Here is an 18,257-nt window from a genome sequence, read left to right as displayed (position 1 = left end):
TCTTAACCACCGGACCACCAGGGAAGCCCTGCAGGAGGTTTTTATAGATGTTGAAACAAGTAACTTAGCCAAATTCACATAATTAACATGCAAAAGAAGCAGTAGTTAAAATTATGCTTCATGATTTCAAAGCACAGGTTCTTACCCCATGCCTAGAAAGGAAAAAATGAACTTTTTATCAAGGCCCTACTTTGTCATGTAGTCTTTGTTATATGCTGAATTCTGTGCCCCACCTCCCTACCCCCCAAATTCACAGGTTGACGCCCTAATCTCCAGTACCCCAGGATGTGACTGTGTAAGGTCTTTAAAGGTAATTACATGAAAGTGAAGTCTTTAGGCCCTAAACCAATATAACTGGTGTCTTTCTAACAAGAAGAAATCTGGGCACCAGACTTGCAAGTGCACAGAAGAAAGACCATGTGCAAGGATGTAGTGAGAAAGCAGTCATCTGGAGGCCAATGAGAGGCCTCAGAAGAAACCAGACCCGCTGACGTATTGACCTTGGACTTGCAGACTGCAAAATTGTGAAAAAGTGAACTTCTGTCATTTAAGCCACCCACTCAGTGGTCTTTGGTTACTGTAGCCCCAGCAAACTAATTTAGTCTTTCAGTAACCCAGCCAGGTTGGTAGAATTTTCTTACACCTCAGGCTAAAAGAATTGTGTAGTCACATGATCTGAAGCCCATGGTCTTCTACTGAGCTGCTGCTGCTTCTCTTACACCAGTTGATGCTTTATCTACTGAAATGCACTGTAGAGAGACTGGAAATGAAACCAGCGAACACTGGCTGGCATGCTTGGAGTTCTGAAGTATCACACATCGCCAGCCTCACAGCGGTTGCAACAACAGTGACTGCAGTACTGAACAATGCTTTGCCAAAACACAAAAAACTGACATGTGTTTACGGCGTAAATGATTGTATGTTGAGTGCATCTGGAACCAAAAGCAAGGTATTTGAAGCACTTAGAAATAAATGCTTTTAAGCTTCTGTTTTATTCTTTCCAAAGGAGAGGCCAGGTTTTTAAATCAGTAAGTAGAATCCCACATGTGGAATGACTGGCTGCTTTTGAGTCATATACCAGATCAAGTAGTTTAATTTTTTTGTCCTTTTTAAATATGCCATCAAAGGCTGTGTGAATTCCTCTCTCTCAAAAACAATAGGCATGTGGTTAAGGTCGGCAGTGCTAGAGGCTAGCTTGAATTATTTATTCTTCTGGGAAAGCTCCAGAGACAAGTGCACGAGTACATGTTCCATGCTAGGAACAGTTAGTGCAGAGAAGAAATACAATTACCATGAAACAGTGAATTACTGCTGTTTCCAGGGCCCTGTTCTTTATATGAGTAATCTGGAGGTGGCATGGGGACTACACAGATGAGCTCTTACTGAAAAGGAACTTCAGGTTAAGACTCAAGTGTGTAATGTTGAGGACTTTTGACTTTTGGAGAAGCACAGAATAAATCACAATGAATTGCAGGTTTGGGGAAAAAGCAATGCATCCTGTTGCCTGGAGTTTTGCCTCCCGGGCCCCACTCCTCCACAAGCACCAGTTTTCTCTGACACCTTATTCACCTGTCTTACCTGTGAATATGTACCATTTTTGGAAGGTCCTTTGAGGTTCCTTTGGAAGGTCCTTGGGAAGCTCCTCCCTCTGAGGAGGGAAGAAGTTGGAAAACTATTTCCTTTGTCTTCCCTGTTGAAAGTCTCAATGTTTCTTCCTTTCAGCCTTAATTTACAGACGCCCTTAAGAACTGGCTAGGTATATTACTTCCCTTACTCCAGGAAAGGGAGTCTATAAAGAGAAATTCCAGTTTACAGAGATGACTGCTTCATTTTCCCCAGAAGTCTTTCCTTGTGTCTAATTCAAATTCTACCAGATGCAGGATTTGTTAGTGAAATGGTTACTGAGGGTAGTGACAGAATTTAAGAATGGCATAGGTGGGGAGGGGACAGGGGGAGGGCTTGAAAAATAATAATAATGAAAAGAATGGCACAGAATTTCTTTTGTAGCTCTTGAAGGCAGAGTGGGCTTTTACAATACCTTTGGCTTGGGAATATCCCCTGGAGGAGAGCATGAAAACTCACTCCAGTATTCTTACCTGGAGAATCCCATGGACAGAAGAGCCTGGAGGGCTACAGTCCGTAGGGTCACAAAGAGTTGGACACAACTGAAGTGACTTAGCGTGCACACCTTGGCTTAGAAAGCAAACCTGTTTCCTTTCTGTCTCCACTAAACCTCCAGTCCTGAATCTTCCCTTCCGTATTGCTCATCCTACTCTTCTCTCATGCCCCAGTAAGAGAGTTTGGGCAGAGGAAGCAAAAAAACTAAACTCCTAAGTACCCCATCTGCCATCCATGGTGGAAATACCCTCTTTCAAGCTCAGTAGAGCTGTGCTTTTCTGCAGGGACAACTGACTGGTATGTGAGGATTTCTTATGACCAACAAAATTTTGAGTTTCCCTGGGCCCTGCATTAACCATACGGTTTTTAAGTCGGTGATTTGAAGCACCGTCTTTGATGTAGAACAGAGCTGTTCCAGTCCTGCCTTCACCTCTTACACATTGTGAAAGCTCAAGTCTTGTGCCTTGGTCTCCTTTTCTGTAAAGTAGAAAGAATCATGCTTACCATATCCGGTTGTTGTGAGGAGGTAATGCATTTAAAGTACTAAGCACGGTTCCCAGCAAACTGTGGGAAAAACTTCAGCTATTAGCTATTGTTATGGGCACCCAAGAACACTCCCCGCCCCTCCCCTTCCCTCCTGTCCCTGCTCTCCCCATCCCATCCCATCCCCATCCTATCCCCATCCCATCCCATCTGAAACAGCTCAAGGTAAGGAATGTCCAGTTTCCCTCAAAAGTTATTTCAAGGGTAGCCCTAGAGATTTGGGTTCCTAGTTGGATTTTATTTAGAAACGATACAATCTCCTGAATCTATGGTTAAACGAAAAAGTGCCTTTAGCTAGAAATCAGTTGGACTGACATTCTGATCAGCTGTGCCACTCGCTGACCATGTGATCTTGGAAAGTAGCTTAACTGCTGGGTCTTGATATCATCTGCCAAGAGAGCATTTGGAATGTCATCAGATGCTCTCAGAGGCCCCATTCCAGCTCTGAAATACTGGTTTTTCTGGGCAGAGAGACCCATCCTCACCACTGTCCCTATTGTGTCTTTGTTTCTTCCAGTTATTGTTTCGTGGTTCTTCATTCTTGGCTAGGGCTGCAAGGTTTGGGCTTGGCCTGCTGAGATAGCGAGCCAAAGGCTTCAGGTTTTGTCCCCTTGCATCCAGGTGGCCTCACCCAGTCTCCCAGCCCCAGGAGGGAACTCACTTTATCAGGGAATAATAATTACAACACTTGCATGGGATTTTATAGGGGGCAAAGAACCTGTCTAGCTTAAATGAAAGGAATGAAGTGGGAACCAAAGTCTAAAGAAGTCTTTTTGTTGGAGAAACATTGATCCTCCCAGAAAGTGTATTGTATGAACTGACCTCCAGTGACCCTGAATGAGGGTCATCCTTGGTCTACAAATTCCACTTACTGTGTAGTACTAATGACTGTAAGAATTCTTGCAACAATCTGTGGCAGACTGAATTGTTTTTCAGAACATTATTTTCAGTACTTAATACATGGACTTCATGCCACGAGAGATGCTGACCTTGGGAAAACTGGAAGCAGAACACTTGAGTTCGAATCTTGGCTACTTCACTTATAGGAAAATTATGCAGTTTCTTTTAGCCTCTGTTTCTTTCTCTGAAAGACAGCAATGATAATAGTACTCATTTCAGAATCTCACGTCAAGATTGCTGTGAGCATCGAGTGAATTGTTGCTACCAGGAGAAGCAAACTGGATCTACTAGATTTAGCATATGTGTGTGTGTGTCCAGTTGCTCAGTCATGTCCAACTCTTTGTGGCCCTATGACTGTAGCCCACCAGGATCCTCTGTCCATGGAATTGTCCAGGCAAGAATGCTGGAGTGGGTTGCCATTACCTCCTCCAGGGGAACTTCCTGACCCAGAGGATTGAACCCGAGTCTCTTGCATCTCCTGCATTGGTAGGCAGATTTTTTACCACTGTACCACCTGGGAATTTATTTCATCCACCTTACTTGAGAGTACAGGTGAAGGGAAATGGCAACTTCACTTCCTCTGGCCCCTTCGGTCAGTCAGTGGACTGCAATTTATCCACGACAAACAGCTACAGCTTTTAAAAAATAGATTCAAAACATCATTCTAGTTTTCCTAAGGCTCCTCGGGGTTTACCCCGTGTTTGAATTGTCCTTGGTGTGAAGAACGACCAGAAGCTGCTTGCAGGCAAAGATGTATTGTCTTTGTGGGCATTCCATGGATACTACCCATATCTCCAAGAAGCATGAACTAGGACACTTTGATGGATAATGGGAGCTTGAATCTTTTATGGATCTTGTTTTCCAATTATACTTGAGTTCAAAAAGCTTAGTAGTAGGAAACTAAATTGCGGGTCTGGCAAAAGACTGAAGAGAAAAACCTAAAGTAAGAGGGTTTAAAAAAGGGATCCTCGCTCAGTTTGGGAGCTTTGGCTTACTTTTCTTGATACTCTACTACCATCTGGCTTGGATTTTCTTCAGGAAAAAATAACTCTGTGCTGATTTTGAAGTATTGGCTTATCTTTGATGCTTCTGTAGATTCATCCAGCTACTTCTGAATAAATGGCCCACGATAAACGTGTGTTCATGCTCAGGGTAGGATAGCTGATCCCAGAAATGTAAGCAGCATCAGCAAACTCTCCCTAAGAGGAGGGCTTATCTGCTGAAAAACTATTTTCCCAAGCTAGACAGAGAGTCTGAACTTTGGGGTAGGAGAGGAGGAGCAGATGGGCTGGGGTATAGGCTGCAGGGCAAACTGGAGGGTTTTCTTGGCATGTTTGCTCTTTCGGATCTACAGTTTAGAGTATGTGAGACACAGTGACATTCTCACACTGGTCCCTAGTCATAGAGGAAACCCTGTCCAGTGAGAAGCTGAGACATTTCAGCCCTTGGCTATCTCATCAGCAAGTGACAGGGGGCCTGGTGGAGGAATGATGGGGTCCTCTTACTCGTCACCTACCGTTTTCTTGCCTTTTACTCCTTTGAACATCTCTTTTCCACGTTTCCCGGGGCCGAGGCAAATGGTGAGACGAACCCGCACAATCGTTTGAGCTAGAGCTGACCTCTAGGTGGCGCTTTAGCACAGAGAATGGTAGTAGCTGGCGTCACCTAGGGCCTGCGTTCCTTGGGGCTATTCATTATATAAGAGGATTTCTGGGAATCAGGCTTCATGGGCTGCACAATAGAGGGGTGACCTGGCCTTTGTCACGTTCAAGCTACAACCCAGAAGAGATCGTGGATGGTGCAGTGCCGCAAAAGCACCTAGTCCCAGGCAACATCACACAGGTTTAGTTTCCTGCCTGGCAGATTCCAGAGAAGCTTGGCCAGGTTGCAAAGTTTGGGCTCAGCCTGCTGGGACAGCGACTCAAGGGCTTCAGGTTTGGTCCCCTCGCATCCAGGAGGCCTCACCCAGGTTCCCAGCCCCAGATTGAGCACTTAGCTTGGTCAGCAGCCTGCCCAAGGCCTCCAGACACTGCAGACAGTTCCTGGGGTACAGCCCTTCCCTCCTCCCTGCACACCTCATTCTCACCCTCTGTTGTTTACCAAGCACTTTCCGTGGGTGTGATCTCATTTGCTGTTCACTCACTCCCAGGGAGGAGGGGCAGGGTGCGGCCCTCCAGAGTGGGGCCTTCCCTAGATCTCTGGAGAGGACACAGGGCATCATAAAGACCCCTTTCCCTGTCTGTCTCTGCCAGTAAATAGATCTTTGGGGGCCAACTACCGAATCCAACTTGGTGATTTCAGAGTTTAGCCTGTGGTACTTGGCACAGAGAGGGGCTCAGAATTGTTTACTGAATGAATAAATATTTACAGATTAAGAAACCAAATTAAGGGACATTAGGTAGTAGAGTCCAGTGTAGAGGGTAGGGTTTCAGGCTTCTAGGACCAGCAACATTGCTGCACTACTAATTACATCACATGTTTTTCTAGTCAAAAATATAGGTTGCTTTTACAGGGACCCATGCAGATCTGTCTCCATGTCTGGCATTAAAGAACATGAACACTATAATCTGGCTCAGGCCCTGGAGCCCCAGTCGACCATCTGTCAAGGGCACACCAGCATATTTGAGTGAGTCTAGGGGAGTGACTGGCCTTCGTGTGTCCTTCCTTAGAAGCGTGAGGGCATGCTAGACACTCTGAGCTTCCCATCTATCAAAACCCTTCTATCAGGAATTCCCCGGCAGTCCAATGGTTAGAACTCCACTCTCTTATTTTGGAGGGCCGAGATTCAATCCTTGGTTGGGGAACTAAGATTCTGTAAGTTGCACAGCGCAGCCAAAACAAACAAACAACAAAAAGAAAATAAACAATTTTTGGCTGTATCAGTCTTAGTTGCGGCACACGGGGTCTTTGTTCTGTCATGAGAGATCTTTCGTTGCAGCACACGGACCCTCTAGTTGTGGCCAATGTGTGGGCTTAGTTGCTCCATGGTATGTGGAATCTTAGTTCCCAGACCAGGGATCAAACCGGTGTCCTCTGCACTGCAAGATGAATTCTTTACTGGGAAACCAGGGAAGTCCCCCAAACTTCCATCTCTGACTAACAGAATATCTTTGGATCAAAAACTCCACCCAGTTATTATCCACCCCACCCCACTCCAATCCATGAATTAACACTTTCTTTGTTGTTTAAATGTACATATTTCAGGTAGTTTGGGACTCTACAGTGAGAGCTACATAAGTTCAAGTCCTGACTCCACCACTTTCTTCCTAGTTGCTGACCTTGGGCAAGTCATTTAACCTCTTGTGCCTCTATTTCTCATCTTTGGAGTGATAATAATGAGATATTTAATTCAGAGCATTATTATGGGGATTTAGAGAGTCTAGAAAGTATTCTGCTGACCTCTCTCAGTTGTATTCTGGATTTGAGACTGTTTTGTATTCACCCTATGTTCACCTCTTCATGATTTTGTAGAATCCCTGGAATTCCTGCGTTCTAGCTGCCAAGCTCTCAATTTGCTCCCACTCAGTTACAGCTCTTTCGAGATCTAAAGAAGAGAGAATGTAACTTGAAATGCATTTTTCTGCTGATCTGCGCAGTGCTATTATCTTTGTCTCGACAGAGCCTCCCCTGGTGACTCCTGTTTGTGGTTCAAATGCTTTCCACAGCGGTGCTCACCAGATAGCACATAGTAGGTGTTTAATCAGCACTTTTGGCAGGAGGAAGAAACCATACAGAGGATAACATTAGTACACAGTAGTTTATAGGACAAGGTCCCTATGGAATTGACACTTGTCCCGTAAGAACTACTGACTAAGCATGAAAATCACCAAGGAAATGTGATCAGCTTGGAGGAGAAGGAGGGGTAGAGAGAGAGAAGAAACTGGAGCAGCCTGCTATCTGACCAAAGATATCAGTGTTTCCAATGATGATTTTTCCATTGGTTCAGGCCAAATTGAAAACCTTGCCGCTACTCAGGGACATCAAAGGCATCTCCAATTGTTCCCTGCCCCAGAGATTCATCTTTCTAGAGGTAGTTTATTATTTGTTTTGTAGTCTCTCAGGTGCTACTTTTAATGGCTAGAGACCAGCCAGCTCACCAGACATTTCTGTGGGTTTTGGCGGGAGGAGAGGGGAAGTAGACAATGCCCCAAGACAGCTCTTAGTTGAAACCCTTCTGACCGTGGCAATCTTATTTCAATTCTTATGCCAAATGAGACTTCTAATAGAGCCTCCCCCACAGCCCAAATCCTCCAGCCTCAAAGACCAGAGTAGATAGAATGTAACTAGAGACTACTCTAGTTTAAGTTTCCATAAGAGAGTTGAAACTGAAACTCAACAGAGCTTTTCTAGTAGACACACTAGCCATTTAATCAACTAGGTCATTGATGGTAAGTAGGACTGTCTCGGAGAAGGCAATGGCACCCCACTCCAGTACTCTTGCCTGGAAAGTCCCATGGACAGAGGAGCCTGGTAGGCTACAGTCGATGGGGTCGCTAAGAGTCAGGCACAAATGAGCGACTTCACTTTCACTTTTCCCTTTCATGCACTGGAGAAGGAAATGGCAACCCACTCCAGTATTCTTGCCTGGAGAATCCCAGGGATGGCGGAGCCTGGTGGGCTGCCATCTATGGGGTCGCACAGAGTTGGACACGACTGAAGTGACGCAGCAGCAGCAGCAGCAGCAGGACTGTCTCAACTAACATGCCACCTTTGGTTGATGGATAATACCTGCCTGGGGAAGAGTGTTGAGAAGGATTCTGAATCCACATCATCAAATCTGGGGCTTGGGAGCAAGTGCTGTGATCAGTCAACAGCGTCCATTGTAGATGTGAGAAAGGGGGGTAATCCCAAGAGAGGTAAATATGTACCTGCTAAAATTGCTCATTAGAAGAGGAGGCTGTATATTTGAAAGTTGGAAAAACAAAAATGGTGGAATGGTCACCTATGTTCATGTAAGCAAATCAAGATGGACCTTGAGAAATTCAACAATGGGGGGAAATGTAGTACCAGCTCAAGAAGGAAGGCAAAGGAGGAATAAGGTTGGGGACAGAGTAATGTTCTGGTTTCATGTCTTTGTAGAACCTCGATGGTACTCAAAAACAGCCAGAGGGAGAGAAACCTGTCATGTCAGATGGCATGACAACCTTAGCAGTTGTTCTGAGCTGGAGTTCAAGACCTGGGCAGACCCCAGAGTCAAGCTATTGATAAGCAGGTGTAAGCGCCTAGGGAGTGTTTCCCAAACTGAGTCCCATGAATCACTTGGTATCCATGAGCTGTTATCCGTATTTTGCCACACACAAAAAAAGGCAGTAGTGGGGAAATGGAGTTCCACAGTATTCAAGTTTGGAGAAGTGTCTGTCAAAAATAGTCAAGATAGTCAATAGTAGCCCAAGATGACTCTTGGCCAGAGAGGGGTTATGGAAGAGAAATGCGATTAGCTATAAAAGCAAAAATGTGCCTTGCTTTTGAACCTGAAAAGCCTTGAATGATTAGCTGAATTAAGGTTTGATTGGTAGGCATGAAGGAGAGTGGGCGGGACATGTAATGCAATCAGAATTGGGGGTAGGAAAATAACTTTTGGTGCCAAGAAGGAGAGATTGAAGACTGGAGAGATTGAAGGGCAGAAGATTATCTGGGAAGCTGTTATATGGTCTAAACAAGAAGAATTAACAGCATATAAACTAGGGAAGCAAGAATGGAGATAAAGGGCCCAAATCAAGATCCATCTCCCCAATAGTATTGTTAGGACCAGGCTGACTTCAAGCAGCACTCAAGGTCGTGCAGGTTGTGGTGAAGAGCACCAACTAGCCCTGCTCTGCAGCTGTGGGAACAAAACCTGCAGGGTGGGAGGCAGATTGCCAAGACAGAATGTTTGATTAGACAGAAAGTATAACTTCTCACCTCTCAGTTCAGTTCAGTCACTCGTGTCTGACTCTTTGCGACCCCATGAATTGCAGCATGCCAGGCCTCTCTGTCCATCACCAACTCCCGGAGTCTACCCAAACCCATATCCATCGAGTTGGTGATGCCATCCAACCATCTCATCCTCTGTCATCCCCTTCTCCTCCTGCCCTCAATCCTATCCAGCATTAGGGTCTTTTCCAATGAGTTAACTCTTTGCATGAGGTGGCCAAAGTATTGGAGTTTCAGCTTCAACATCAGTCCTTCCAATGAACACCCAGGATTGATCTCCTTTAGGATGGATTGATTGGATCTCCTTGCAGTTCTCACCTCTGGGGATGGTTAAACCCTGGGAGAGCACCAAGGGCACTAGCCTTATTCTTCTGGAGCTCTCTCACAGGCAAGTGGTCACCTGCTCTGGGCCCCTAAGGTGTATGATCACTCCAATCTCCTTTTGCTCCAGGAGTCTATCATTTTAATTTAGCACATGAATATTGGAAAGGGCCTTAGAGCTTATCTAGTCAATAGCTTTCCAACATGACTGAATACCAGATTTTCCAAGGAGCTCATTAAAATGCAGATTCTCTGTCTCCCTTTCCAGACTCCCAAGTCTGGGGAAGTCCTTTTCCAGACTTGCTGCAGACTGGGAATCTGCATTTTATGATGCTCTGAAGAGAAGCGAAAAGCAAAGGAGAAAAGGAAAGATATACCCATTTGAATGCAGAGTTCCAAAGAATAGCAAGGAGAGATAAGAAAGCCTTCCTCAGCAATCAATGCAAAGAAATAGAGGAAAATAATAGAATGGGAAAGACTAGAGATCTCTTCAAGAAAATTAGAGATACCAAGGGAACATTTCATGCAAAGATGGGCTCAATAAAGGACAGAAATGGTATGGACCTAACAGAAGCAGAAGATATTAAGAAGAGATGGCAAGAATACACAGAAAAACTGTACAAAAAAGATCTTCACGACCCAGATAACCACGATGGTGTGATCACTCACCTAGAGCCAGGCATCCTGGAATGTGAAGTCAAGTGGACCTTAGGAAGCATCACTATGAACAAAGCTAGTGGAGGTGATGGAATTCCAGTTGAGCTATTTCAAATCCTAAAAGATGATGCTGTGAAAGTGCTGCACTCAATATGCCAGCAAATCTGGAAAACTCAGCAGTGGCCACGGGACTGGAAAAGGTCAGTTTTCATTATAATCCCAAAGAAAGGCAATGGCAAAGAATGCTCAAACTACCACACAATTACACTCATCTCACCTGCTAACAAAGTACTGCTCGAAATTCTCCAAGCCAGGCTTCAGCAGTATGTGTACCATGAACTTCCAGATGTTCCAGGTGGATTGGGAAAAGGCAGAGGAACCAGAGATCAAATTGCCAACATCCGCTCGATCATCAAAAAAGCAAGAGAGTTCCAGAAAAACATCTATTTCTGCTTTATTGACTATGCCAAAGCCTTCGACTGTGTGGATCACAGTAAACTGTGGAAAATTCTGAAAGAGATGGGAATACCAGACCACCTGACCTGCCTCTTGAGAAACCTGTATGCAGGTCAAGAAGCAACAGTTAGAACTGGACATGGAACAACAGACTGATTCCAAATAGGAAAAGGAGTACGTCAAGGCTGTATATTGTCACTTTGCTTGTTTAACTTACATGCAGAGTACATCATGAGAAACACTGGGCTGGAGGAAGCACAGGCTGGAATCAAGATTGCTGGGAGAAATATCAATAATCTCAGATATGCAGATGACACCACCCTTATGGCAGAAAGTGAAGAAGAACTAAAGAGCCTCTTGATGAACGTGATAGAGGAGAGTGAAAAAGTTGGCTTAAAGCTCAACATTCAGAAAACTAAGATCATGGCATCTGGTCCCATCACTTCATGACAAATAGATGGCAAAACAGTGGAAACAGTGACTGACTTTATTTTTGGGGGCTCCAAAATCACTGCAGATGGTGACTGCAGCCATGAAATTAAAAGACGCTTACTCCTTGGAAGGAAAGTTATGACCAACCTAGATAGCATATTAAAAAGCAGAGATATTACTTTGTCAACAAAGGTCCATCTAGTCAAGGCTATGGTTTTTCCAGTAGTCATGTATGGACGTGAGAGTTGGACTATAAAGAAAGCTGAGCACCAAAGAATTGATGCTTTTGAACTGTGGTGTTGGAGAAGATTCTTGAGAGTCCCTTGGACTGCAAGGAGATCCAACCAGTCCATCCTAAAGGAGATCAGTCCTAGGTGTTCATTGGAAGGACTGATGTTGAAGTGGAAACTCCAATACTTTGGCCACCTGATGCGAAGAGCTGACTCATTTGAAAAGACACTGATGCTGGGAAAGATTGAAGGCAGAAGGAGAAGAGGACAACAGAGGATGAGATAGTTGGATGGCATCACCGACTCAGTGGACATGAGTTTGGGTAAACTCTGGGAATTGGTGATGGACAGGGAGGCCTGGCATGCTGTGGTTCATGGGGTCACAAAGAGTCAGACACGACTGAGCGACTGAACTGAACTGAACTGAAATGATGTGGATGCATAGTCAAAGTTAGGAATTATTGAGTCCCTTCTTTTCATTTTGCAGGTGAGTAACTGAGGCCCAGACTAGGGCAAGGATGTGCCTAAGGCCCTAGGCCCTGGTGCCAGGGCACTAGTTAGTGGCAGGGCTGAAATAGTCCTCCATGCTTAGGGCTCCTCCAGTGTATCATGAACTAGTACTTGGTTCATGTCTCCAGGCTGAGGGCTACACAGTGATTCAAAGGTTCAGAAATATTTTCCTGTCACCTCCCTGCACTGTGAGCACCGCCAGGAGATATATTGCTTGAGTCTAGAATATACACAGAAGAGTGCTGAGAGCAAAAATAAAAAAAATAGTAATAGTAGTGAACATTTACTGTATGTCAGGTGCTGTATCTCTAAGCACTTCATGTGTAGAACTCTTTTAATCCTCACAATACCCCCATGAGTCAATATTATCCCCATTTTACAGAAGAGGAAACTGAAGCACAGCGAGGTTAAGAGGGGAAGGAGCTGCTTTCACCACGTCCTGTTCAGGTGACTGTGTTCCTTTGCCTTGGGGGCACTCCTAGCCTCTACTTTTATTCCACACCCTCAGAGCTGGGCCCATCCCCTGCCTCCTTGTCCCCAGGGAGTCACTCAGAATAGCACTGGGGGAGTTTGGCTATAGTGCCGCCCCCAGTGCCAGGCTCTGTTGTGGATCTCCCTTCACTGAGGGGCTACAGTCAGAGAACCAAGCCATCAACATGGTTTCAGCAGCTGGCAGCATGTCCTAGCCACCAGTCCTGTAGTCAGCCTGGAAGGGGGCCTGCAGGCCAGCTGAGCAGGCAGTGGAGAGAACCTGCTTCTCTTGCCAGCCCCAACTTGTGCTTAGAGGGGCAAGCAAATGCAGGGAAGGCATTCGAGGTGAAGAGCGGCGGGAGCAGAGGTATAGAGTTGCATGTAGTGCCTGAGATGAGTTTTTGTTCTAGCTGAGGCACATGTTATATGGCCTCAGAACTGCTGTTGAAACGTTGTCTAACTCTGTTACTCAAGGCCCTTGTGTTAAGACTCACTTGATGAAAGTTCCTCTTGGGTTTTGTGAACAAAGTTTATCTCATTTGGAAGTTGGGAAAAGAAAGATGGTTGAATGGTGAACTGTGCTCACTTAAGTAAATCTAGATGGATCTTGAAAGTCCAGGTGGTGAGTTCTCTTGGCTATGTTTTTATTTTTGCAGTGGCTGCTAGGAAGCTCAGGTTTCTATTTGTTGCTTAAGAGAATACTCTATCCAATTTTGAGTTCTTGATGAAATTAACTCCCCCCTGTCTAGTTTTCCCTCCAATTTTAAAAGGTATTAATCTCTGAATCAATTTTTTTTTTTAGGTCATGCCATGTAGCATGCAGGATCTTAGTCCCTAGCTAGGGATCCAACCCATGCCCCCTGCATTGGGAACATGGAGTCTTAATCACTGGACCACCAGGGAAGTTTCATCTCTGAATCAATTTTAATTTGTCATGCTTCTAATTACAATATATGAAACTGTCACTTTCATTGCCTCTTATCTATTAATCTGACATTTTTAATAGGTTGTTTTTTGGTTGGTATTTAAATTGTTTTATCTTTGTTGAGCACTTTTTCATGTTATTTTCTCCTATAAATTTTTGTGCTTTATGTCCTGTCCTCATCAATCTAAGTGATGTTAGTGGTTACTTATTGATCTGTATGATTTCTTTAAATATAAAAATTACCCTTGTGTTGTAAAAAATTCTTTAAATTGCCCAATAGAGTGTGTGCTTTTATTTTAAGCTGCTTCAAATAGTTTTCCAGAAATAAGCAGGGCAGAAATGAATGAACTAATTAAATTTCTTATTTTGTACTACAGTGAGTGTTTATGAGCAGTTTTTTGATATGCTACTTTATCTGCGTTTGGTCTCTGGTGATAAGAGCAATAGCATTTATTGAGAGGTTATGATGTGCTAGACACTATTCTTTACACATATTATTTCATAACAATATTCTGAGATAGATATTACTATTATCCCATTTTACAGATATGAAAACTAAGGCCTGGATTAAACTAACTGCAGTGCTCACACAACAGCCAGTGATAGAGCCAAGATTCAAATCTGAAGCCTTGAAGCCTGTACAGCAGTGGTCCCTAATCAAGGACTGATCTTACCCACCAGGGGACATAGGAAATGATTGGAAACATTTTTGGTTGTCACAACTGGGGAACTGCTCACTACTACGTAGTAAGTAGAGGCCACAGAAGCTGCTGAACATTCTACACTACAAAGAATGATATGATTCAAATGTCAGTAGTGCCAAGGTTGAGAAATCCCGTGTAGACCAACCATTACATCATCTCTTTAGGACTCCCTGAAAACTCTTTTACCTGGTTCTTCATCTTTGATCTGTTTGTGCAGCTGAAATGCCTCCCAAGGGGGTGGGCCACTATATTCATCCTGGAGGGCACACCTGGCTCTCTGGGAGCCTGAAGGGCAGAAAACACCTGAGGAAAGCATGCTGAGTGCCAGAAGCAGGGAACAAGGAGCATTTAGGTCCATTGTCATTGCTGGTCCCAAAATGGCAGAGGCTATGGAAGGAGTGTGTGGGCTTGTTACCTTAGGGAGGAGTGTTCCCCTCCCCGACCAGGAATCAACCAGAAAGCCCCAGGTCACTGAAGCCCCTGAACACAGCACTTCACAGGCCCTCCATACCTGCACCCACCCCCCCACCCCAGCACTAACCCTATATCTTACCCCGTCTAGCCCTCTGAGAGCAGGTCCTTCTTACCCACTCCATCTCATCTAGATACTGACCCAGCCACCACTGGAAGGATCCTTGGATAGGATGAGTCCTGTTTACCTGGGAATGCTCTCACCAGCTCACTGCAGACCCCTTGTGCAGAAGTCCCAGGTTCATCTTTTCAGAGGATACAGAAGGGAAGAATGCTTGTAATCCTGGCAGCTCAGACGTCCTCTTTGGAAGGCAGTGCTGCTGTGGAAAGAATACCACACAAGGAATTGGCAGACTTAGGCTGGTGGATCTGTGTACCCAGGAGCCTGGCATGGGACTCAGCACAAGCCTCAGTTGCATTTGTCTCCTCCACCCTACCTGGCACAGGACTTTGCATCGGGTTGACTGTCAACAGTTACTTGTTGGGTGGAATAAATGCATCGCTGCTCAGCTCTGCTCTCTGATCTGGACAGATCGAAACCATTTCCACAGATGGACCCAGGTGGCTACAGCCGTCTGCTCCATGGCAGAGGATGTGGGATACATGTCGATCTATGTATGGTACATGACTGAAGGCTGTACCAACCCCCTCCTGCCTGCTGTGCAGGCGCCAGGACACAGCGGTGAGTCCTGCTCTTGCCTGTGGGCTTGTCTCGGCCCACCTCACTCCCCGTCACAATCACACGCACCTAGGCTAGAGGACCTTTGAGGTGAGGGACTATGAGTGAATCGAACTTATAATTGAGACTTATTAGGGGCCTATGTGTGTTTAGTTGCTAAGTTGTGTCTGACTCTTTGTGACCTCATGGACTGTAGCCCACCAGGTTCTTCTGTCCATGGGATTTCCCAGGCAAGAATACTGGAGTGGGTTGCCGTTTCCTTCTCCAGGGGATCGTCCCAACCCAGGGATTGAACCCCCATCTCCTGCATTGGCAGGTGGATTCTTTACCACTGAGCTAGGCCTACTCTGTGCCAAATGCTGGGACCAGTGTTCAGAAGCAGCAATGAATAAGAAAGACATGGTCCTCGACTAGTGGGGGATAGGGATTTTGAACAAGGAAATATTAATGGGATGTATATAATGAAGGAAGTACAGCAAAGTTTGTTACTGTTTATTACTATTATAGAGAAATGATAGAAATTCGATGGATCTAGTTTTCATCTCAGAAGCCACATTAGTGTCCCATTCCTTCTGTGCTGTTCCTGCCCTTAGGCAAAGGTGGCAGTTATGTGTAGGGCCTGATTTAATGGCAACTGAGAGTTACATCCACCCCAAATTATCTGACCCAATAGTCTATTATGATATAAAGAATACAGGAATTTTGAAAAGATCTGGATTTGAATCCTGTCTCTTCTGAGACAATCTCCCCACTCTGTAAGATCAGATTAACAATAACCATCCCCAGCATCTCAGGAAGTACCCCTTGAGTGGCCTTGGGACAGTCTTCATCTTCTCTGACTGGAAGTTCCCACAACCAGAGCGAGGGATGGCCATAGTACAAGGCCATGTCCTAAGAGGCAATAATTAAAAATCCATGTTAGCTGAGAGAAAACAAAGGCAAGACCTGGTCCTCTACCCAGTGGGCTAGTTTGTAGACTAGCCTTGAAGACCCCAGTCCAGGATCCCCAAATGGTAGGAATCAGACAGTGACATGGGGAGTGAACCCTTCTAACTTTACCACCTAATGTTGATTTTAATGTGTTTTGGGAAAATGCAACCAACACAGCAAATGCATGATTTGATAAATATTTTTGTCTAGAATGATGCTAGGTTTTAAAAAATGCATTTGTTTAAAGAATCAGGTAGATAATCCTTCAGTTGACACAATAATAATCGTAAAGGTGGCTCACGAATGACTGAAGTATGGGAAACACTGATCTTATAAGCCCCTTCTTGTCAGCACTGAAAACACTAAGGTCCAAAAGAGTGAAGTTTAAGGTTGGCAAGAAGCAGAACTGGGTTGAGAACTGGACCCTCCAGAGCCCAGGGTTGGTGGTCTTCTCAGGAGCCCAGGCTACCTTCCCACCTTGAGCTCCTTGCACCAGAAGGCAATTTTTTTTTTTTTTAAACCAGAAGGCATTTTGGTTAGAGCTCTTTTTTTTTCTTTTTTCAAATAATTTTATTTATTTATTTTGGCTGTGCTGGGTTGCTGCACAGGCTTTTCTCTAGTTACAGTGAGCGAGGGCTACTCTCTAATAGCTGCTCTCTAATGGGCTTCTCATTGCAGTGGTTTCTCTTGTTGTGGAGCATAGGCTCTAGGGAGCACAGACTTCAGTAGTTCCTGCTCCCTGGCTCCAGAGCATAGGCTCAGTAGTTGTGGCACATGGGCTTAGTTCCACATGGGACCAGGGATTGAACTCATGTCTCCTGCATTGGCAGGTGGATTCTTTACCACTGAACCAAGAAATCCTCAGAGCTCTTTTGTTTTTAAAAAATCCTTTATTGTAATATGACTCACATACCATAAAATTCACCCTTTTGAAGTAGGTCATTCTGTGGGTTTTAGTATATTCACAGCATTTTATAACCAATAGCATGGTCAATATTAGGACATTTATCACTATCAATATCAGTACATGAGTGTGTGGTCAGTCAATCAGTCGTGTCTAACGCTTTACCACCTCATGGACTGTATAGCTCACGAGGCTCCTCTGTCCAAAAAGTTTTCCAGGCAAAATATTGGGTGAGTTGCAATACCATATCCATTGGTGATCACCTTCCCCCTCCAGCCCCTGTCAACAACTAATCTACCTTCTGTCTCTGTAGGTTTGCCTGTTCTGGACATTTTACATAAATGGAATCACATAGTATGTGGTCTTTTGTGTTGACTTCTTTCACTTAGTTTATGTCTTCAAAGTTCATCCATGTTGCAGCATCTATTAGTCCTTCATTTCTTTGATGGCTGAGTAGTATTCCATTGTATGGATATACTACATTTCAGTTACTCATTTAGCAGTTAATGGACATTTGAGTCATTTCCACGTTTGGCTATCATGATGAATGCTGCTAAGAACACTGGTGTATAAGTTTTTGCATAGACCTAAGTTATCATTTTTCTTGGATATATGCCTAGAAGTGGAATTGACTGGTCATATGGTATGATTGGGATTCTTGATTGCAAACAGCAGAAATTGACCCTGGCCCTCTTGAACAAAGAAGAAATTATCAGCAAGATCATGGAGTCTTCCAGAATGCATAAGGAAGAGGCTGGAAGGCTGGGCTTGGGAAATGGGACAAGAGCCACAGGTAGGTCAGTGGCCAGGCAATTGATCCTTAGGCAGGGCCATCCCATGGAAATGCTCAGGCCTGCATACCATTGCAGCCTGCCCTTTGCTTCTCACCCAAGAGTCAAATTCCGGGAAAGAGCCTACAGTTGGTCAAGCTTTATGTATCCACTCTTCTTCCCACCAACTCTGGACCAAGGAGAGAAATGATCTAATCATTCCAGCCTCCATAGCATAAGGGAGGCATTATATATACAATGGGCAGGGCTTCCCAGGTGGCTCAGTGGTAAAGAATCCTCCTGCCAATGCAGGAGACACAGGT

General features: G+C 44.7%; 1 protein-coding gene and 1 long non-coding RNA gene across 28 annotated transcripts in view; one reads left to right on the top strand and one right to left on the bottom strand.

The window, feature by feature from the left end:
* LRIG2 (leucine rich repeats and immunoglobulin like domains 2) overlaps positions 1–18,257 on the top strand; it is a 104,443-nt gene that overhangs the window by 57,428 nt on the left and 28,758 nt on the right. For 10 of the 27 annotated variants that reach the window (XM_081493443.1, XM_081493421.1, XM_081493420.1 and 7 more), the window contains 2 exons: positions 14,023–14,223; positions 14,786–15,333. The exons of 6 other annotated variants lie outside the window; for them this stretch is intronic. In XM_081493443.1, the coding sequence (XP_081349569.1) occupies positions 14,023–14,144 (122 nt within the window). In that variant the 3' untranslated portion in view covers positions 14,145–14,223; positions 14,786–15,333. Of the gene's footprint in view, positions 1–12,462; positions 12,528–13,353; positions 13,456–14,022; positions 14,224–14,785; positions 15,334–18,257 lie in introns of those variants that run through there. 11 more of the 27 variants (XM_081493426.1, XM_081493418.1, XM_081493454.1 and 8 more) reach the window with 6 other exon arrangements.
* On the bottom strand, positions 13,630–15,499 carry LOC145507284 (uncharacterized). Its single transcript, XR_014054744.1, has 2 exons — positions 15,089–15,499; positions 13,630–14,971 (listed from the first exon to the last, which is right to left on the bottom strand). It is a non-coding gene; the product is annotated as an uncharacterized LOC145507284 (long non-coding RNA).

Source organism: Giraffa tippelskirchi, chromosome 5 (assembly GCF_054371585.1).
Source record: "Giraffa tippelskirchi isolate mGirTip1 chromosome 5, T2T-mGirTip1v1.2.pri, whole genome shotgun sequence".
Lineage (NCBI taxonomy): Eukaryota > Metazoa > Chordata > Mammalia > Artiodactyla > Giraffidae > Giraffa > Giraffa tippelskirchi.
Note: the sequence above shows the minus strand (reverse complement) of the source record. Positions and strands in the feature narration are given on the sequence as shown.